Here is a 23,172-nt window from a genome sequence, read left to right on the forward strand (position 1 = left end):
ACATTTTGAAACTTTGCAAAGGAGTATACCACACCATGTATTTGTCCCTGTCTAACTGCAATGAGCTCTATGTGTATCCATGCTTTTCTGACACCCAGAGATCGTAAAATAAATTACAGTGCACAGTGGTTATCAGTAAAGCTGCTAAAGAAATTGTCCCTTCAAAAGGAGAAAAAAATTTAGATTTGCACTGGAAGACTGTATTGGGATGAAGATAAATAGCACTGGGAGGACAGAAAACTTCCCAATTTGAAAAAGCATTCCAGCTTCTTCGGAGCTAATCCAAAACAGTCTCCAGAGAACCTTTGTTCTTTCTAGCATCGGCTGCGGAGCAGAAGCCTTTGATTACAGCAGTGGTCATTAACTTTTCTATAAACATCGGAAGTACAGAGAGTGACAGGGCTGGGATTTCATACACTCCTTAATTTTGATAGTGACCACAAAGTAGGTAAGCGTTTTTATTAATAACGGACAGGACTTTAGGGTGGTGTTTTACTGAAAAAAATACAGCTGATCTACTCAACTACCCGTGGGTGTGTTTGAGGGCTGCTGAAGGGGGCCAGCTTGACTCCTCACCAGCATTTTTGCGCAGTATGTGTAGTTACTGACGCAAAAAAAATGCCTAAAGTAATAATTATGTTTCTCTATCAAAACATGAAAGTTAGTCCCACAAAAAGCAAACTGTTGTAATTGATAAAGTTATTAGAACAGTTCAAAAGAAGTCATATACTGGATAAGAGACACTCCCCCACTCCCCTCCTCCCATGTAAACAAGCAGTATTAGATAAAGCATCTCCCAGAACTCAACAGGCACACATAATTAAAGCTAACTAAAGAATCTCACTTTACCGATTTGTAATGATATCATCCCAGATGTTCATGGGATCCATTTTAGCATCTGGATATCTGCTTGTCCAAGTTCTGAGAAGTCTCTTAAGGGAAGCTTGTGAAGCTAAGTTACCTAGAAATCAATTTAAGAATACTTTAAAAGCATCTAGAACCAAACAGCATGAAAAAGGCCTAAAACCAAACAAAATCTAACGTTTAAACCTCAAAACTGCAATAAAACAACCCAGTTGCATTTCTGTATTTACATTAAATACGTTATTTTGTGATCATACTTTTGGTTATTGCTAAAGCACAACAGATTCAATGCGAACACCAGTGCCAACTGTCACTGGAAATCACCAGTGGTAGGTACCTTACCATACAGAAGTATGCTGGAATACAGTAGAACTGTTAACTTAATTTAATATATAAATAAATTACATGCACAAATTTGCAAAAGAATGGAGAATTATGTTCAAATCTACCTTAAATAACCACAACAGTTCTTACTATCAAGAATGCAGTAAGTAATTCCAGACCCATGCCCATTCAAACAGGAGTTTAGTCCTCTAGGTATGGAAACAGAAATTAGAAGTTCAGACAACCAGGACTATTTAATATAATGCAAACAAAATAAACTTAAGATTTTCGTTTACTTCTTTTGGTCATAAAATTGATGAAATCCTGTATTTCCGTCAAAGCTTGTACAGACTGCAGTTTGGTCATTCGACTTTGATATAGCAAAGAATCAATATTGGAATAGCTCTGAAAAGAAAGGGAGAGGATGAAAGATGCAACATAGTCTACTTAGTGCTAAACAAAAACATTCACCTAGCACTGACAGATTGCACTCTACAACCAAGCCTTTTATGAGTTACTTAACAGACGTGTAATCTGACATCAACTCTGCCTTGAACAAGTATAGAGACACATTCTAGCTATAGTCCCTAAAACAGATGGAATTTATAACCTCTCAATTTAATACTTCATTTTGCAATTTGTCCTGGGAGCAGTAGGCTTCTGAAAGGCTGAATGACGCAAAATTGCCATTTCTCTGCACAATTACTCTGAAAAATTTCTAATGGATGAAACCGAGCAGAATGAAACAAATTACAACAGAGGATGATGAACTCCACTGGCTGGCTCAATTCTCATAATTGCAAGCAGCGACCTCAATGGAAGCTTTGTCATATGACTGGAAAGCACCTACATTTCATTGTATTTGGGAAAGCATTTATCCCAAGAGCATAATCTAGCAGCAGTAACAACAGCTTTATTATTCCACGAGTTTATACAGAAAAATCACATTAGATATAGCAGTGACCATTACCTGCATGAAGATCTGCATGCCATTGCTAATGTAATATTTGGCTCTGTCAAAATCATCTTGCAGGATGTAAAGGAGACTAAGCTCTTGGCTATAATACATTTCTATAACTGCTTTCTTCTGTTCTGTCTTCATTGCCTCATCAATGAAAGTCAGCAAAGTCTGGTCGTTTTCCCCATTAAGCAGCAACTTCAACTTACTGCGTATTATATAGGGCAGGTATGTCTCCTACAAAATGAAAACATAATCTTTATTTCTAGGAATCGAATATTAGATGATCTTTTTATTATCTGTGGCAGATATATATTATATATATAATAATATTTTGAACCATTTTCTTAAGTGAATTCCCTGTAGACAAATTACAATTTGTGAACATATCACAGGCAGCCTTGTCTGCTCAAGAAGTTGAAGTTGTTAGCAAGAAGTTGTTAGCAAATTCTACCAGTTTCAACAACAGTGGTTTGGTAACTCTTAAAACGTGCAACAAATAAAAGAGATAAAAGTAACACAAATACTGCAAGAAGCAGTGGTTAGATCTGGTGCTGTTTGATCTGCTACAGCCTCCAGGTCAAAATAAAACAGCCTAAAAATGGTGGAAGTCACTACTTCAATTACTAATATATGAGATTGTCTGCTAATTTCCATAATAAAAGTATCCCAAAATATGCAGTTGAATGCTAACCATAATCATGTTTAGGTGCAGGACACCCCTGCAGACATAAAAACAACACAGTATCAAGTTGATTTGTAAAAACCTGGTAAAATGGATCGTTCCATGTTTTGCTTAGGTCTGGGGGTTTACTGCTGTCAATATTAACAGTAGCACAATACTCCAATGATTTCCATTCTGTGAGGTGGTCATAGCATTCCAGAGATGCAAGTTCCCAGAAATCCTTCTCTGCTTCTGTTGGCTCTCCATCTTCCCAGACTTCTTGAGAGAGTGCCTAGGGAATTAATTTAAAGGATAGGAATGTTCTCAGAATTTAAACCAATGTCAGATTCTGACCTAGTCACCAGTGACTTAAGAACAATAATTGTCTTATTAAAATATCTATTTACCAGAATGTGACAGAACCATTAAAAGCAGAAAAATCAAGGTAGTCAGTATTTCAGATAGCCATTTTCAGTAAACTTGCATTTTTAAAGAGCCAAGTCTTTAAAAGAAGGCTAAAAAGATTCTTCTTTGTTTGTACCTACTGTAAATGGAATTTGCCATGAATACATGCAGTTTGCTCTCTTGGGGGTAGCGTGGCCATAGTGTGCTACTTGTCTGCTTAGGTAATGGTGCATGTGAAGCTTTCTAACAAACTGTTAAAAGTAGCATGCGTACTGCTCTGTTTTGACTGCTCATGGCATCTGTTCACATGTCTTTATAGACTGAACTATCAAACAAAACAAAAGCCATCCTAAAGAACACGCTTCTTTTCAAAACGTTTCATTGTGGCTTATTAGTTTTAAGCTACAAGAAAGATTTATAAGACAAAATTCTTGTTTTCATTTTACCTCATCATAATATTTAGCTGCTTCAGCATAATCACTCCTTGCTTCTGCCAGTAATGCTTTCTGTGTAATTTCCTTAGTCCCAATCTTACCACTGAAAATACCACGAAGAACATCATAATCTCCAAGAGACCGGTAAAGCCTAGCAATAAGAAGGCAAATATTTTAATTAGTTGTACGGAAGCATATTAAGGGAAGTGTAAGCTATTAAAACTGAAATAAAAAAAAAAATCTGCAATAATATTATAGGCTTGTAATATTAAAAATACGTATTTCTTGTATCAAATTGTAAATACATCTTTAACTATATAAACTTCATCTTGTCTTGTAGGGGAACACTTGAACACTGGAAGCTCCAGCAGCTGAGAAGCTGTAAGACCTGTGGTAGACCTGCGTGGTGCCAGGAGTTGGACTCAATGATCCTTATGGGTCCCTTCCAACTCGGGATATTCTATAATTCTAAGACATTTTTCAGTAGTGAGACAGCATCATCAGGGTGCACATCTCCCAAGTCTAAGTGCTCTAATGACACTAACTGACTGACAAGACCTCAAAAGCACATTGAATTTTAACAAAGGGAAGGACTAAACACCCAAATGCCATAAGCCATAAAGGCGGAGTTCTTTGCAAGGCAAACCTGACTAGGAGTAACTTGTCTCAACCCAGAATTTACTTAGCGAGTTCAATCCATCTGATCACGTCTGGGGGAAGCTCTGTCCTCCCACGCATCCGCTTAGACGGGGGCTCCTCCGCTGGGCAGAGAGCCATCAGAGCGTGCTCCAGAAGCAGGATGCCCACTGGCTGCTGTAAGCTGGCAAGGCAGCTCGTGCTCACGTTAGCTGAGTCCAGTTCCAGTAGCTCTCTGTGCTCGTAGCTCATTTCCTGTGAGATGGAACGAAACAACAGGCGTCAACCTGGTATAAAACTACATTGTCAGTTGCCTTCCCTAGGCCACCTATTTGGTATCCCTTTCTAACAGGGCAAGCTTTGGAAATAAGCAGTCAAATCTCCAGAAGATCCCAACTCTGGAAAAAAAAAAAAAAGAAAAAAAAAAAAAACAACAAAAAATCCAGAATGCTCTTCTTTTTGTGCAGTTGCTCTTCGAGCAGAGAACAATAGAGAATAACCCCTCTACTTCATCTGTCTCCAGGGCCATCGAAGACTGAAGCTACCTCAAAACAAAGTTGTAACTAACAAGAAATCATGACCCTGTGCATATTGTTCAACCTGCTACACCTAAGTGACTTTCTGTACACTCTCTAAACAGAAACTGACTGGAAGTGGGAGAGAGGTAAATGAACACACTCACCGTCTGAAGCTTCCCTTCTTTTTTTTTTTTTTTGTTGGTGATGTGCTGCCTGATACACAACAGCTGCATTTTCCTTAACCTACTGTGTAGCGTGTTCTTGCTATGAGCCAATGACATGATTAACTATGAACTAAAGGCTTTCTATCCACATACTTACTCAGTTCTAGTAGACCAGAAATACTCATTAGGCTCATTTTTGTACATCTAGTCCTGCCTGATTTAGAGACATAATTTAGAAGATCTTTATCCTATTTAACATCAGTTCAAATACAGAATAACCCTTTTTTCAAGAATAAATACTCTTGTTTACCTGAAATTTCTTTTTAATACTTAAATCACCCTACGTACGATAAATATTTCCGAAAAGTAGCAGACTAGTTTATTAAAGCCTTTTTTTTATTTCCACTTAAGAACCTGAAGGAGAGTTTACATACCTTTAACAAAAGGGGAAGAAAAAACTGCTCCTTGAAGGAGTAGACAATAGAACTTTCATTACAAGAAACAGCAATGTATTTTCGGCCAAAAATTAATGCTTGATTCTTGCAATACAGCATATGCAAGAATACTAAGTGAAAAATCACTGTGTGGAAATTGTAGTATGAGACTGTGAGAACAACTAAGCTACAATTCCTAAGCTACATTTCCTTACCAATGGCAAGCACCACAAAAATGGTGGCATATGAATCTGGCTTACAAAATTCATTACACGTTTTGTAGAGTTGAGACGTTCCAATTATATTCATATTCAATAGAAGAGAGAAAGAGAACAGCTTCTTGTAGCCTCCTGAGCTACAGAACAGGTGGATCCCAACGAGGGGTCTACGTACGTTTTATCTACCATTCTGCCAGTATCAATTACATGTGCCCCAGACACTAATACCTTCCCTTGCTACCAACTTCTATGGATTACGTCAGGGATGCTCAAATACACAAGCTGAGGCTTGCCTTTGTGCTGCTGTGCTTTCAACAGGGATGGCAATGAGATGCCCTTACCACTTGTATAAAGTCTGCCTTTTTGACTGATTTTAAATAATCTGTTTTTTGAATCTCTATGTTATGTCTCTTCAGAAAAAAAAAATGTAGCCTAACACAACAGTGTTTTTAAAGAGGGTCTAATAGCATAGTTTAACACAAATAAGAATAATATCAAGACAGAGAACCAACAAATGAAATGTCAAGAGGGAATATTAACAGATAGCTATTGTGAGATGCTGGCTCCAAAAATACCAAGGCAGCCCAAAAAAAATCCCCATAGCATTTGACCTTTTATGCAGCTGCACAGAAGAAAGTAAACAAGAAATTACATTTTTTCAGATGTGTAAATACAAGTACTAAGAAGCAAAGTTTGTCACTGGTTGAAAAGCTAGTCCAAACTAGATATTCCTCCTGTATTACGAATGACACCTACTGTCACAGGGTATTTAAACTTCCACAACAGAAGGAGGAAACTACTATCTGCCACTCAAAAAAAGTGTTTTGAAAGCTGCAAATCAAACATAACATTAAAATCAACACAGATGAGAAGAATCATTAAATATAGCAATGATGAGCATAGTGATGAGGTTTTTTAATCTCTGAAAATTCAGATAAAAGACTAAATTCACAGACTATTCCAGGTCAGCATATTCTCATAGCATTAGAAGCACACAGAACCAAAGCAGAAAGGCTTGTGCTTCCTTTTCAGTGGTAGAGCTGTGGCACATGCACTCAGACTTTGGTAGAAACAAATCTTTCTATCATTACTGAAAATTACCAGACAACTACTTCAGTGGAATAATTTGAACATGTTGCTGAAAAAATAAATAAGAGATGTTAACAACAAACAATCTGACAGCTACTGATATGCTCAAGACATTGAAGTATTCCTCAATAAGCATTCCCAGAAACAGGAAATATGAGCACCACGACACCCACGTAACCTTTTCAATTGTTCACATGGCTTTCATTTAAAATCAAGTCTCCTCTTGTTTCTGCTGCAATTAAAAACATTAGAAGGTGACTCAAACCCTACAGATTAGAAATTATAGAAACCTTGAAAAAATCAGTTCACAGGCCTGAAGTTACTGTGTTCAACTTAACAAGAGCTGCTTGAAATAATCATTTTGTTAACAATTCTATTTTCACCTGTTAAAACTTCAGCAACTGTATTTAACCTTCCCTACCACTGGTTTTACCACACGTTGAAACAAACATGTTATGCTCTGCTACTTTCATGACATAAGGTAAGCTTTACCTGGATGCATGCAATGAACGGTGGGAAGTAAGAGAGGCTCATACTCAGGAAGTGATTGAAGTCCTTCAGCAGCTTCTGGATGATGACTTTTTTCTCAGAAGGGGTTTTAGACTTTTCTACCTCATGGAAAATCCCACCAAACAAACTGCTGAAAAGCTGCTTGGCAAATGTTGGATCTTTCTGTGAATTATGAGAAATGCAGTTATGGTCACTGAATTTTGCTGTGACCCAATAAACTAACAATAAAATTAAGAGCTATGAACCATCCTGTACCTAGTCCTTATGTGGACACAATTAGGGAGTGGAATAATTGCACGCCCCACACCTATGCTGGGAATCATTTCAGAGTTACTGTACCATACATTCAAGCCCTACCTTAATTTTTCTACATAACGAAACTCCAAGACATTGTAGGCAATGTAGGTTTCAGGTCAGAGTGCTAGTGGAGAGGATAGAATTTACCATTTTCACATATTCACAATTCCTGCTATGGGAGCCAGACACCCAATATTATCTTATGGACACCATTGCCAGTGAAGAGGGTTTCAGGAAAACAAACAAACAAACCAACCAGCAACCAAAACCAAAAGACATCAATGTGTGAAGAAAACCAGACCCAAACATTCAGGGAGCTAACACAGAGACATGTACGGACAGATGGTGCCATATGAGATATAAAGGCATCTTTTCAACCCAGAAACACACTAGCAAATGTAACATAATCCTATGCATCCTAGTCTATAATGGGACCAGAGTTTGGTTTAACTCTTGATTTAATGCTGTTTAGATAATTCATGATTGTACAGCTTCCTCCTTTTACATTGAGATAAGGGACCATCAAAAAAAATAAATACATAGATAGTCAGGAACACTTTGACTTCCCAAACACTGCAGAATTGGATAGGTTCAACCTATGGTTTCTACCATATAAAAAGGAATACTGGATTAGTTTTACTGACTAGTCCAAGTTCAGCCCACTCACAGAGACTTTGCCTGTACTTTTACAACTCTGCTATAGCCATGTGAAAGAAAAAAATGGCCATTTTGTTACTATACAAGATGAGATGTCCTTTGCAACGTTGTCTGTAAAAACCACCACCATTTGTTTCTCAAGCAAATAACCCAGAGGCAATGGACAACAGCTGCTGACTGAGGTCCTCAGTGTTCTGAGGCGCTCAACTTCTTGAGGCAAGCTACAAGACATCTTCTCTCATTACTGGATGAGGCATAGGAGAAACATTATACCTCAAAACGCAGTCTTTGAAAGCATATCATGGCGGTTGATTACAAAACAACAAATCAATTTTGAAAGCAGTTGCCTGACTGCGTGTCATTTTCCCTACAAAAACAGAAAACTTCACAAATGCCATTTGAAAAGAAGACACACCTGAGCAAGGCCCTGTAGAGGAGCAATGAGGCTGCAGTATTCAATCTGGATATCAGGAAGGTCTCCCACACGGTAACTTCTGTACAACGTAACCTGGGCGTCATACTTCATCTTCAGCTCAGATTTAATCTCCTGAAATGTTAAAAAAGAGTCATGTTAAACAGAAAGACGTATCTAGATAAGACGTAATCACAGCAAATACATTCTCTCTAAAGCTGTAATATGGTTAAACCCCAAATGATCTTAACAGACAGTTACATAAAGGAGAGAATGTATACTTTAGCATAGTGGAAGAGGGAAACAGAAGAAAGCTTGAAGATTTTTTTCTCGACTTTAAATACTTCTCATCTTGTCATTTAAGCCCATTTTTCTTCTACACAACTTCAAAGGAATTATTTTCAAAAAACATCCAAGAGAAATATCCTGGGAGAAGATAGACCTTGGCTAAAGGTATTTCCAAATACTTTCTTGCTCAGGATCTACTTTTTCCTGTTGCCACATCATGTATGGCATCAACATAAGGCACCAAGTTCCATGTGTGTTTACATGCAACAAATCTCTTGAAAAGTTTAAGGAGTCCTGGCAGGATTTATGGTCTCCTCTGGTCTTTTGTTGTGGAACTCCAGTTTTTTGTTTGTTCTTGAACAGAACATTTGTTACAGCTTCTTTCTCTAGCAGGGTGGGAAGAAAGGGGAGCTTTGGTCTAACAGCAAACAAGGTGGCAGAAATAGGTGTTTGTGGGGCTCTTCCAGATATAAGTCCAACTTATATGGATGTCTGCAGCAGCACAGAATTACAAGTGTGTCATAAACTTAACTCTCAGTCCCATGTTACTTTGTTCTTGTTTAACTGCTATCATCTTTGGATGACAATATATTATTTTAGTCACACGAACTTTTGAAAAACTACAGAGCTTCAAGTGTCTTTAAATTAATCATGAGTATGAAGCACAGCCATATACTACTAAGTAACATGTATAGTATCAAGTTTGTGGCTCTGATAAACACTCACTCACTACTGACTTTCCTTCAGGTCAAAAGTCCTCAGCAGTTCAGGTTAGCCTAGCAGCTGTAACACATTTTTGAGTTCACTTTCAGAAAATGGATAATGTTTTCTAACTATTTACACGGAATATTCTCACTTCAAGCTTTCTAGTTTCCAGGATGACAACTGTAAAGAGCTTCTGGTGTGAACATTTCTCTTTGCTGCTGGTGATTCTATCATATAAGATCACTTTGTACACAAAGCAGAAGAATGGGAACGTTACCCAGCACTTCTCTCACTCACACCAAGTAACATCATTTAACTTGAAGCACAAAAATAGCATATTTCCAACTAAAACCTTTTAAAGCAGCAACTGGCATCTTACACCTACTCCTTCTTCACACACCTGCTTCTGGAGATGAAGTACAAGATTGCAGATGAGATTGGGACTTAAGGTTTTAAACTTATCTGGATTGACAAACCTGTTCTCTTTTCTGCTCAGCCACACCTTTTCTAGCATAAATCAGACTGACTTTCTCTCGGTCCTTCAAGAAACGTCTCCGCAGTCTTAGAATTTCTGCTCGTTCTTCTATACCTGGGTGTAAAGCAGAACATCCGCTTACAGTTTTAGTTCTGGAGAACATACATTCATGCCCACAGCTTTTCTTTTCTCAAACTTCATATTTAATGCAACAGTATCGTATAATAACAGCAGGTGATAACAGCATATTTCTTTGTTCTTTAAATTTCTGTTACAGAACTGACACTGGAGCAACTCCTGCTCAGGTTAGTCATGGAGAAAATCAATTTTATACTGTTCTCTTCAGTCCATTTCCTTAGGAAAAAAAAGGAAGGAGCAAACAAAAGCATACCACTATAACTTGTGTTTGGCTGGTAGAAGACCAGGGGCTGATTGGGAGGTAGACTGACTTCTCTTTCAGTTGTTCACTATGATCCATTCAATACCGTCCTGAGATATTTCTCATATTGAAAAGGCCAATTTCAGTAGTTCTCTGCCTAAGCTTCTACACTTACCCTTTCAGTCAAAATTTTAATAACAAGGATGGTAAAGACAAAATGAGCAGAAAATGGGGAGAAGGAGCCTAAGCTATTAATAGAGCAGAGCTAACTTTTTTTTTGGTTGTAAACTGGGTGGATAAAGGAACATTTTCAGAAAAAGCAACAGTATACAATCCACTGCTGGATTGTATACTGTTGCAGAACACATCTACACACCTGAAATGGGGAGGAAAAAATATTTACAAATTGTTCAGTTTCTTTAAAGAGCTGTGCAGTTAAATTTAAAACACAAGGGACAGAACTGACATTCATACTACATCATCTGAGATGGCAGACAGATAGACCACGCCAGCTGGCTTCTTACCCAGTTAATTCTTTTGTCTGGCAATGTACAGTTTTTGCAATTCTTAGAACAATCTTTTTTTTTTTTCTGGCAATATACACAAATACGTTGATACTTATGCAAGTATCAACACACATTCCTGGAAACAAGATCTCACAAACTGAACCTCAATAAGAATGCCACAAAGATAACAGACCTTTAGTTTTGCTGTCCACCTCATCTTCAGGTAAAGCCAACCTTTTTTTTCCAAAATCTGGCCCCACTGGTTTAAAGGCTGCTTGTTTAAATTTTTCACTCCGTTTGCTAACTAACAGCATGGATGAAGACAACGATTCCGAGGATGAAGGAACCGTATACTCTGCCAATGTGTCAATGCTGTTTCCAGTTAGCCAATTAAAAGAACTTCTACCACCTGTAAAAAAAAAAATAAAATAATTGTAGAACAGTAATAATGCAGATTTTTAATCTGTGAGGCATAATTTTCCTTCCCCAAAAATGTAATGCCCAGTTTATAATCAGGACAGATTTCAAGCTGTTATGTAAGAAACGCTTAAATTAAGCAGAATATAAAAAGTGTATCAGACCAATAAAAGTGTGCTATGTTTTCTCTCATAACAACAACAAAAAAAAATCTCTTGAAAATAGAGTATTAAGTGCATTTACTTTTACATCAAAAATTCACATGCAGCAGGAATGAGGAGAATGGAATCGTTCTTATAGCAAGCAACATGATTTCAGAAGATACCAGTCTGGACTTACTGACATTCTGTGTAGGAGTAAATTCGTATTGTCTTTGGGTAGCCCTCACTTGACCACCTACTGAACCAGAAAAGGACGGGGATCTTTCTTGTGACAAATTCTTGTTAGTACTCTGTGAAACTTGAGTCTCTACAAACATAGGTGTGAGCATAGTACTTCTGTAACGCCAACTGGAATCAATTACAAAGTCCTGCAAACACAAAAACATTTTAATAGGAATAATGAGAGTGAAGGCTTTTTTCTTTCCTTCCTTGAAACAGGATAACAAAAATGAAAGCATAGCATTTAAAACATCGTCCTACATACAGAGGCAGGACATTAAAAACAAACAACACAAAAAACAAACAAGTAAAGCCAAGTAAAACCTTCCCAGAGCTCAGCAAAAAAGCTCACTAATTTAGACTGGTCAGCTGAGGACTGATTTATAGCTCTTGTACTAGTATTCTTGTTTCTTCACAATTTTTCTCCTTTTCTTAATTTGCTTTTCTCTACTATCCTCCCCACGACTTCCACCCCAACTATTCTCTTTAAAAGTATTTCAGCACTCTACACATTAGCTATACCTGTATATATACTTAAATCTTTCTTTTTTTGAGAAGAAAGCAAAATTATTCCTCCCACAAAATTACACTGATACCATGCATAACCCAGCTCTGTTGAATATGTTAGTTATGGATCTCGAAACACGTTTTCAATCAACTCCCTCGCTACACCTTTCTTGTCAAAGTGGTAACCACCATCAGGATTGGAATTTGTCACATGGTTATGCTGAGGATAGCACAATACTATTCACCTGAAATTTGCATTCAGACAGTGGATGCTCAAACATTTTTCTGGAATAATCTGGGCTCTTGCTGGTCATTTCAAGCAGAAAATTTGTGATTAGACTCAAGTACTGAGTTTCAATCTTGGTAGAATACAAAGAGCTTAACAGTGCCAGCATGCGATCAAGAATATTTGCAGGTAGCCTCGTCTCATCACTCCAAAAATTCCTAACAATTAATCTGTAATGATAAGGAATGAAGTTATTCTTTGCTATCAGCAAACAAAATGCAACACTATCAAAAAAAGATCAATTTAAAATAAATAACAATGTCTTCAGTTAAATCTTTAGCGTAGATGTGCCTTTTACATAGATTTCCACATTCATCTACCATGCTCTACAGCATTTAACTGGTGTTATAAAGGTTTACACTGAGAAAGATGTTCATGTTAAGTTATTTTTTGTGTCTGTGTATAGTGAGCACCTTATTCAAAAACTTCAGAATGTCAACACAGAATTAGGTCTAACATACTGAAAAAACTTCTCCGTGGCTTAAATCTCTCAGTTACACTTAGATTTGGTGTGACAGTATGGGATGAAATTTTGTAAGTTAACTTACTGAAAGAAAAGGAAATGTTATCTGTTACTCTTTCATATTTCAAATACTTTAAAAACTGCTGTGGATCAAAGCTTATATTACAAACAAAGAAACAGCAATTCAAGGATTTGTTACTTCAGACTGCAATCACAGCACTGTTTACTCACTGCAGTTCGGCATTCTCATCAATCAGTCCTTGAAGCAGGATTTCTTTTGCCAGTTTGAGTACTTCCTGAGAATCACCATCTGCTTGGCTTTCTGGATCACTGAGGATAGGAGAAAAACATTTCTTAATGTATTCTCTTATTAAAAAAATAGGAGGATAAGGATGGTTGGAGAGAAGAAAGAACCCACCCTTCTCAAAAGAAAATATCAACTTGGCATGACAACAAACATTTTTCATAACATGAGGTCTTTATTCTCCGAAATGGCTCACCTCCTCACTACTTAAAATAAAAATCAAAAATAAAAATCAGAAGGCTAAATGAGTTGCTAGGTTTTTACTATAAAGGCCTGGCAGAAATAATGCTGAATTTGCAAGGTTAAAACTGACAAAAAAAACACTGACACCTTTTCCCAAGTGACACTGAAGTAAAAATCAGCTGTACTTTTTCTTCACCATAATTATCCATTTAAATAGTAAACAGTTGCATTATGCAAAAACATACAACAGGACCCCAATACGTTAGATAACACAACAGCAACCTACTTGCAAAAAGCGTATGACTGTTCCCTAAGTCAAACAGAAATAAAGGCACTTTGGCATTATCTGGATCTGTTCAATCTTATGGTATAAAGATGTTCATTCTAAGGTGTACAACTCTTACTACAGTTATAAACTCTGGCAACAGGAAAAAAAAGCAGAAGCATCAGAGCTAAGACCTCTTATAGCATCATGCTGTGGTGATGCAGTATCCTAGTTTTGGGCTAAAGTTAGCTCCACATCCTTGTCCCTTAGTTTAAATAATAAAATGCCACCAAAGGTCTGAGGCTACCAGGGCAAACCACAGGACCTATTTGTTCAAGAGTGGGAAAATCCCATACCAAGGGACATAAGTTAGAAAATAATGTTAGGAGAACTTTCACTCTGCTTGTGACAAACCACTGAAAGACAGCATCTGTAGTGAATACGCACCTGTAATTATCATAAATCCACATCAGAATATCATACATGGACCGTCGACATAGTACAGAAGGGTGAGAAATAAACCCTGTTACTCCAGGAAGAAATTCTTTAAGTTCTGGTGGTTTTAGCTTTGACAGCATCTTGTATACTATATCCAAACAAACCCTTTGCCTCTCATCATCCCTAAAGATGAAGAAGAAAAAAAAAAAAGAATAGTTGCATTGTTTTCGCTCTTCATTGTTACACATAGAACCAGAATATCAGCTTACTTTTTAACAATAGTATTTGCTTTCATATAAAGGGCTTTAGGCAAATACTTTTCCAACACAACCTAGAAGTAAGAATACAACTAAATCAATACGTATTAAAGATGAAATTCACATCCTAGTGAATAGGAGCTGGTATTTCATCTTAACACTTTGCAGGGGTTTTTATTTGTTTTTCCACAGTGAGCTAACATCCAGATGCTGTTTGCTCAAATTAGGAGAGCAATGGCCACCAAAGGAACATGCAGCCGGAGCATAAAATTTTTGTGTCCAACGCAGAACATATCATCAAACCTTAGACTAAGTCTCCACATTTGTAACCATGTGGCTACTCACCTGTGATTCATGATCTGCATGAAGTCTTTACTCTTCAATTCCAAGTAGAGATCAGGTATTTCCTCCGCCCGGCACATTATTACTTCCAGGCAGTAGGTTTTCATCACACCATGGAGTTTCGGTATCAAAAAGAACACCGCATTCATAAACCTTAATGTGACCAGAAGCCCGTGAAGAAAAGCATGTTATTCTCTATTATTCCTCTAGATCTACAATGCACGTACCATGTATGTCATGACATACCTGTCAGCAAGAGGAGGAAAATTCTTGACTACTTTATTCAAGCATATTATAAACTTGTCCTGTTGGGTGTTCTGATGATGTTTTAATTGTTTTACGACACAATCATAAACTTGATCTTCAAGTATCTGAGAATTAGAAAGACAGTATGTCAAGCATAGCCATGAAACTCAATCGCCTTAATGACACAGACTATTGCTACTGTACTGTTTGTTTGTAATGCATTTTGATAGGTAAAATTTGCCTGCCTCATCTTGACATTTATGGTGCTTCATGGCTGCTGAACACGATTGCCTAGTTTAACAATGTTTCTGAGCTTCCGTTGATTGGTTTGGAACCAACGCCTTAATTTTGAAATACAAGTTGCTTAGTATGCTTACATAAATAGTAACTATTCTGTATGGCAGATTTCCAGCTACTGTATGTAAAAAAGACATTTTTTGTGAAGACATTTAGTGAATGTATCAGCAACCTTCACTAAACATCAAAGAATAAGCTTTGTGTAGTATAAAATATTTATTTACTAATTTATTCAAAGTACTGCTTTTAATGGAAATTGGAAAACTAAGGAAGAAAAGGCTGCAGGAATTCCATATACAAAGGATGTTATAAAAACTGTATAACATAAAAATAAAAGCAATTAAATGGGGCGAGATGTAAGAATGTCCCACAACATCAGACTAATAGTAGACCTAGTCAATATCTTGGTGTTTTTGTAGCAGCAGATGCAGAATGATATTTAGGGGTAGCACAGAAGCTGGGCTGCATTGTCTTTCTTTTTATCTCATAGACCAAAACATGCATCCATCATTAGTTTAGACAACAATGTTCAGTCTAAGTTCCCTACTGTTTTCAGAACCTGTTCATGGAATTTTTTTGTGCACAAATTTGCCCTCAAACCTATTGATGCTACTTACCTCCAGAACCTGCTGGGGTAACTAATTGTAAAGAGATACTTCTACTCTCTGCCTTAAAATGATTTCTATGAACAAGAACTATCCCCTGGTTCTAGCACTGCAAGATTTGGTGAATAACAGTTTTGAATTCATTTCATCCACTGCTTAGAAAATAAATAGCTTCATTATCCATATCTACCACAACAAGTGCTAAAAAAATGAAGACAATAGCTTTGAATTTTACATCAGTACTAGCAAGTTATTAAACATCCTCAGATACAGATACTCAAAAGGTAGCCCCAAGTCGCCCAACTTTGAATTTCCCCCTCTTTTTGTTTTTATAAAAACAAACAACAACAACAACAAAAAACAACCACCACAGAATCCCACAAAACTTTATACCATGCCAGTGTTGCTGGTTGGCAGAAGCTGAACAAAGCCCATTTACTGCTAGCTTCAAAAGAGTGGGGCAGAAACTCTGCACTTAAGTCTGTTCTAAACCTTTCTTCTTTTTAATAGTTTAAACCCTTAACTTAATCTGTTGGACAAAGACTGTTGAGTTTTAAAAACATTTATTTCTTGAGCTGAATTGAGTAGTCATATAAAAGATATGCACAGAATTAAGACAGGAATGGTCACACATCTAAAACAGTTACTTACATTTTCTCTCTCAGCAATGTATTGAAGAGCAAGTCCCAACACTTCTGCTGCAGCTGCATAAACTTCTTTATACCTTAATAAGCCCATGTTACTGGTCAAAGCCTGGAAATACCTAACACAAAAGGTAGATCTGCTGTAAGCCACCACTCCAGCATTCATTTTTACACTGAAACAAGAACTCACCTGAGCTGCCTAGGGGCACAGTGATTGCTTTTAGAAGAGCTCAGTACAGCAAAATACAGATTCCCACCTACACTGTTTCAAATCCCTGCTTTGGGAGTTTCTGACTCTGTTAACTCCCATGAAACTGCAATCCAGGGGCCCACTGTAAGAAAGCCTACATCCTCCACAATATTTTCCAAAATAAATTAGCTCTGCAGTTTGCAAAAAGCATTACATTGTGACAGACTGTAGCTGAGGGACAATAGGACAAAACTTTCCAATGAATGAACAATACAACTTCAGTACTTTATGCTGACGAGACAGAGCTACTCTCTTTGTCTTTATGTTTTATTAATTTAATTTCTCCAGAAAGTTGATTTTTCTCACCTGCCACGATCTATTTCGCACTTCGAGTCAAAGGGAGCTAAATTGTTGGCAAGAACAATTCCCAGCAACTGAATTCCCACTGAGTTGTCCTTTGTATCAGGATCTCCAGTAGAAAACTTTTCAAATATTAAACTGTGGGATAAAAACATATAAGTAGTGACATACATGATAAACCCAAAATATACACACCACAAATCATTCACTTTGTGCATGTGTATGTAGACACATACAACCCCACCAAAACAAGCATGTGTATACATATAGAAAACATGTGTACATATATGTATACACATTCCACCAAAAGTAGAAAACATTAAGAAAAAAATAATTCACTTCAATGAATTAGACTTTACAAATTAAAATTCCAAACAAGAGTTTGTTCAGAAGCACAGCAGATCACAAAACTCTTCCTAAGAATGCACTGGTATTCAATGACAATACATAATATTTCAAACAAAAAAAAAACAACTCTTTGCAAAGATTACTCTTGCTTCTGTTGTTGCTGTTGTAATTCTCTACATGTTCTCTCTGTCTTTCTCTGTCTCTTCTCTGTTTAACAAATTAAGTTTCAACCTTTGGAGAGTTCAGTTCTGAAGTTTTACTGTCAATTCCAGGGACGAAAAGTTTACTATAGCAGCTGCATTTACCTTGTCATCCCCTTTGATAATATTCATTTATAGTCTTGAAATATTGGCAAAAGAAAGTTCTGAATTACTTACTTGTAAGGTACGGAGAGACAGTTTTTCCAACACTCTATAACTGTCTTTATGATTTCCAGATTGTGTCTGAACACAGCTCTTTTTGGGTGAAAAGCATTCTTCATCAAGAATTCAAGCAATCTGTTAGCTAAAATCTCATCCTTAACATTTCCCTATAGGGAACAAAAATAAACATAGCAACTCCATCATTAAGATAAACATTTTGCTTTTTGAGAGTAAGTAAATAAGCTATTTTTGAAGTTAATATCCAAAAGAAACAGTGGACTGATGTAGAAAATGATTACAAGTACATAAAAAGTACATAAAAACTAGTCTCAATCGTTCCTTACTAAATAGTTATTGAAATAATAAAAATTAATTTCACATTTTCTTACTTTGGGAGTGGTAACACTTGTCCAGGAAAGAACAGTAACTGTTATTTCCACTACCATATAATGAATCCCTTCACCTCCATTATTCCCAGAAACAACAAGCTGCAGCAATGGACCAAGCCACTGCTTTGCATAAGGTCGGAAAACCTATGGAAAATGGAAGAATCAGGCATCAAATACAGATTATCCAACTATTCAAAATCCTGAATTCAATAAATTATTAAATACTGTTCAACAACTCAATAATTATTTAATAATTAATTATTAGTGAGACTAATGTGATCTTTTTAGCTCTTCGTTTAGCCTTGTCTGAAGCACTAACCACAAAAAATTTAAAATAACTTTCAAATTTAAGGTATCCATAACCATATTCTTCACTTCTGCTTAGAATCCTTCATATATATATCTTTACATCAACTTATAAGTATTTCCACAGGGCCCCCATAATACATCTCTATAAGAGCTTTTAATGCAAAAATCTGCCCCTATAGAATTTGAAAGAATATGTCATTCATCTAACCTTCCAAATCTCCGATTCAGACAGCTTTACTAAGAAAGCAGCATTAAGTGGGTGTTAAAGCTTCCCGAACTAATTACGAAACTTAGCCTTTTTGTATTTTGGACTTGGATTTTTTCAAACAAAAATTATACTTTAAACTCAATGTCTGAAAAAGGAGAGAAGTTAGAAAATAGTTCTTCACAAAGACACATTATGTTATCTCACATCTGTCTGCAACCAGATCGTCATTTAGATCTAAGGGCTTCCAGAAGACTCATCTGTGGCCATTAAAAAACATTTTTTGTTGTTCCTGCGAAGATGCCAAACAATCAGCCATACCTCTTGCCCAGCATCAATGAATCAATTACTTATATTTACAGAAGACACATATTGTGGACACACTCTACTGCTAGAAATAGATTTTGGAAGTAATTCTATTACACTCAAAATACTGGCACTAACTGGAATTAACTCAATGAATGTGTTCCCTTTTATCATGACTAGTAATAGTTCAAATTACTAAATTTGAATCTCCCAAAAGTCTCAGTTGATGAAATATTTTGCCACACAAGAGCTACATGGTTGATGTTCTAATAAAAACTATAATATTAAAAGAAAAAAAAAAAGACAAAAATAATTACTCACATCCTCAGTATTAACAATAAGTTTTGCTATGAAGAGGCGAATATTTAGTGGTACTGATGGGTTTCCTAATTTACCATGCAGAAATTTCATCCAAAGAGGAAGGTCTACTGGAACTGTCCCCTGAAATTTAAAGGGGATGAGCAAAAATCAATACAATTCTGGAATTAAACAAATTTACCAAGCCAACAACAAAAAACAGCCCAAGCCACACAGGTCTCATTATAATGTAGCCATGAAAAATAAAAAATGAACTAATTAAATCATGACTCCCCCTTGTGTGTGTGTGTGTTACAATTAGTGAAGCAATATCATCTTTTTGGCTAATACTGGCCTCTTCCACTTTAGGCGTGATCTGGTTTCTCTGCATATGTTTAATCAGAGTTGTCATAGATGCCATACATTCATGTTGGTTGAGTTCATCCATTTCCAGTTCCATCTCATCCTTTAAAACCATATATTCTGAGGTCTCCTGAAATAAAAAAAAAAAAAAAAAGAGTTACTACTAAGACCATTATTGTTACTACAAAACCATATTTTTTTCAAAAATTATGATAAAGCCATGAGTCATTCTGATTTTATCTGTTTTTATAGATTTGCCTATACATTCAGAATCTGTAGCAGGGAATAAATTGGACGTGTTGTTCAAACAACCACCTCACCAGTTGTGCATAGCACTCACTTTCTGTGCCAACAGAATGCAACTCTGACTTTACTACCTGCTAGTATAGGTGTAGCGACTGCTGGAAGGAGACAGCTAGTTGAAGCTCATGGAAATGACTTTGTTTCATAGCTGAATGTGTTAATGCCTTCCGCAAGTGGAAAGTCTTATCTTTATGGATGTGTTGTTTCACACTGACTAGAAATCACAGCAGCTCTTTTAATGCACAGAAAGAATCTCAAAAGAAAACCTTGCAGTTAGAAATAACGTTATTACACAAAGCAGACACAAAGTGCTTTTCTGGTTCATGTCACTGCAGCTAAAACACCTCCTTGCTCCAAAACATGGGAACAGTTTATCTTTTCCAATGTTAACTGTTATTTTAACAGATTTCATCTACAGTATCTATCATACTGTTACAAGCTTCCTTTCTGTTTTATTACAAGTTTTAGCTTATCCATATTACTTTTGATGAGACACTTTTTGACTGCAGAAGGAAGAGACTTGGAAGGGCAGCAATTATTATCTTCCAAGAGCGGTTAGAGACAAGGTACCCCAACACAGACATAAAAATAATACTGTGTTTGATCATTTATAGTATGCATTTGAATCGGCCAGCGTGGTTAAAGATCAGTCAGCTTCGTTAAGTATCTTTGAAGACCAAAAGAAGGAAGTGAGGAAACCAGGTGCCCAACAGGAGAACACAACCATTGCAGGACTGAGTGACTGCACATGAAGAAGTCAAAAAAGTCATCTTTTTACAACTCAGGTTGCTTGCATCACTTAGCTTTAGGAAACTGTGAAACCACGGTAGGGCATTGCTTTTCTCCAGCTTACAGTGCAGAGAGAAAGAGAGAGAGTGAAGTGGAAAAGCAACCAGTGCAATACAGCTTGAGTCCTCTCATTTTCTGGAGGAACCCATCCTCAAGTAGAAGAGGAGACTAGCCCTTTAACTTCAGCACTTTTAAAGTTTGTCACAGTGAACATTTTTCTAAGTGACTTTGTCATCTGACTTCTTTGTCATTTGATATATCTACTAGTAACAGCTGAAGAATAAATTCAGCAAGACAAACAACAAATAAGCCTTACTTTTTTTTTTTTTTTTAATTTCTAAGCCTGTTAAAATATTTGAGCATCACTACTGACAGGCAAAGCAAACTTTTTTTTTTTTTAATTTTAGATTTACAGCTATTATACAGATTGCTTTAGAGAGCAGTCGTACTCCGCTTTAACACCAGGGAACCCTTTTGTATTTCTCATCATGATACATCAAAAAAATATATATATTTTCCGACCCCAGTAAATACATGCAGTTGCTAAAAAGCATATAAACTTCTTTCATAGCACATAAGCCACTAAATTACCTTTCTCCTGAAACGAGCACTGCTAGCTGCTACATCTTGGGAACTGTAGGAAAAACCTTGGACTCCAGTAGAAAAATCAAACTGACTCATTTCCTCACTCAAACTGCTATCCATCATGTATGATGCAGAAGCTAAATACTTGGGTTCATCTAAATAGAAAAAAGATGAGACCATTAGTCAAAGTAATTACAAACAAACAAGCCTTTATTGACCACTGGAACTTGAGAGTGGATGGAAATTGGTTGTATGACAAAGTAAAGCGAATGCTTTTATATGCTCTTGATACTGTAAAGCCAATTAACAATGTGTCAATAAACAGTGTATGAAAGGTAAGATGGCAATTTTTTCCATAGTCATAAATGAACTTCATACCCGGATCCCCATTTCCAGCCTCCCTGGCTTCCTTCCTAATAGCAATGTATCGCTTCTTCCTTTCCAGAGGCACCTGAAAAACAGCAAGAAATAGTTTCAAAATTATTACTATTTTAAATTTTTTTACTGAATGACTTCTCAAAACTGGCAAAAATCATCAAAACCATATAAAAAGAAATGGAAGTTTCATGTTAAAAGTACTGATTATTAATGCCACATAGTAACAGCTCAATCACTTCTCTCTACTGCTATTCAATACCATAGTAGGTTTGCTAAAACATGTATTAAAACTTAGATGTACCACAAGAGTGTTCCAAATGTGAAGTCTCTATTTCCTTCAGAAAAATGCACTTTAAAATATCAGAGGAGTACTCAATTTTTTGTTAACTACAGAATTCTCTTTCTTTTTATGTGACAAGTAACCATTTCTACAGGAACTATGCTATTAAAGACATACTAATTTCTTACTTGGAGACACTAGAACCCAGAACTTCCACTCACCTCAATTTCTACAGGAAACGTATACTGACGCTTCAAGTCTATCAAGTTCTCAAAAATCAACAAGTTCTGCAAACCAAAGAACATTTGGAAATATCAAAATTATAATGCTGCACTCAATAATAATTACTCTGAGAAGAATTTCCTTTCCTATAATACAACAGTTCAAACTACAGTACAGAAAATGTGGCAAGTTTTCTCTTGGATCAACATTTAAATAGTTGAATAGCAACATTTTCTTAAGAAATTCAAAGCACAGACAATGCACTCTGCAAAAAGGGTCTCTATTATTCAAGTATATTCCATGCATTGAAGAACTTAAATAACAGGTGTTTTCCTGTATATTAAAAAGTCCATTGAGAGTGGAGAGAAAACATGGTAAATGTATTCTTGATCACCCACTCCCAAGCAGATGTTAAAGCCTCCATCAGCAATTCAAATGACACAAAGCGTACAAGAAAGTCAGCTACCACTCCTTCTACTGCCTCACAGGGTAGTTCATTATTCAACTGCATGTCATTCAGGTTTGATTCTTTGATTTATTACCATTAAGTAAAATCATTTGGAAAGCTTCCAGAGCCATGAAACACTAACAGCAACAATAGCTTCTCACCTTTTCTGCTTTTTCTGTAAAAAGAAAGCCTTGATAGAATTTAGTCTCAGTGAAGACACAACTAATGACAGCAATAGCACAGTTATATGCTGCACAATGATACTGTCTCCTCTTCTCCAGCAACTGACTCTCCCCTGCCATATTTTCTGTAAATGCATCATAGCAGGACCTGAAAATAAAAACACACACAAAAAAACAGGCAAGTAAAGATCATAAATCTTTTTGGTTTTCCCCTTTTCTTTAAACATGACAAGAAAGGCCTCCCCAGCCAGAGACAGACTGAACAGTATTTCAGAAGATCTTTAT

The 23,172-nt window shown here is 36.5% G+C and overlaps 1 protein-coding gene across 1 annotated transcript in view; it reads right to left on the reverse strand.

The window, feature by feature from the left end:
* The window catches only part of PRKDC (protein kinase, DNA-activated, catalytic subunit), a 77,872-nt gene that overhangs the window by 20,222 nt on the left and 34,478 nt on the right, over positions 1–23,172 (reverse strand). Inside the window, exons 43-68 of the mRNA XM_072034678.1 lie at positions 22,867–23,035; positions 22,257–22,322; positions 21,756–21,828; positions 21,384–21,532; positions 19,693–19,830; positions 19,362–19,481; positions 18,221–18,364; positions 17,847–17,998; positions 17,128–17,259; positions 16,579–16,690; positions 15,026–15,150; positions 14,783–14,932; positions 14,190–14,363; positions 13,222–13,320; positions 12,487–12,697; positions 11,694–11,883; positions 11,131–11,346; positions 10,054–10,166; positions 8,588–8,719; positions 7,201–7,380; positions 4,332–4,540; positions 3,662–3,800; positions 2,914–3,102; positions 2,159–2,383; positions 1,485–1,593; positions 850–961 (exon numbers count right to left, since the gene is read on the reverse strand). Coding sequence (XP_071890779.1) covers positions 850–961; positions 1,485–1,593; positions 2,159–2,383; positions 2,914–3,102; positions 3,662–3,800; positions 4,332–4,540; positions 7,201–7,380; positions 8,588–8,719; positions 10,054–10,166; positions 11,131–11,346; positions 11,694–11,883; positions 12,487–12,697; positions 13,222–13,320; positions 14,190–14,363; positions 14,783–14,932; positions 15,026–15,150; positions 16,579–16,690; positions 17,128–17,259; positions 17,847–17,998; positions 18,221–18,364; positions 19,362–19,481; positions 19,693–19,830; positions 21,384–21,532; positions 21,756–21,828; positions 22,257–22,322; positions 22,867–23,035 — 3,828 coding nt within the window. The remainder of the gene's footprint in view (positions 1–849; positions 962–1,484; positions 1,594–2,158; positions 2,384–2,913; positions 3,103–3,661; positions 3,801–4,331; positions 4,541–7,200; positions 7,381–8,587; positions 8,720–10,053; positions 10,167–11,130; positions 11,347–11,693; positions 11,884–12,486; positions 12,698–13,221; positions 13,321–14,189; positions 14,364–14,782; positions 14,933–15,025; positions 15,151–16,578; positions 16,691–17,127; positions 17,260–17,846; positions 17,999–18,220; positions 18,365–19,361; positions 19,482–19,692; positions 19,831–21,383; positions 21,533–21,755; positions 21,829–22,256; positions 22,323–22,866; positions 23,036–23,172) is intronic.

This window comes from Anas platyrhynchos, chromosome 2, assembly GCF_047663525.1.
Source record: "Anas platyrhynchos isolate ZD024472 breed Pekin duck chromosome 2, IASCAAS_PekinDuck_T2T, whole genome shotgun sequence".
Lineage (NCBI taxonomy): Eukaryota > Metazoa > Chordata > Aves > Anseriformes > Anatidae > Anas > Anas platyrhynchos.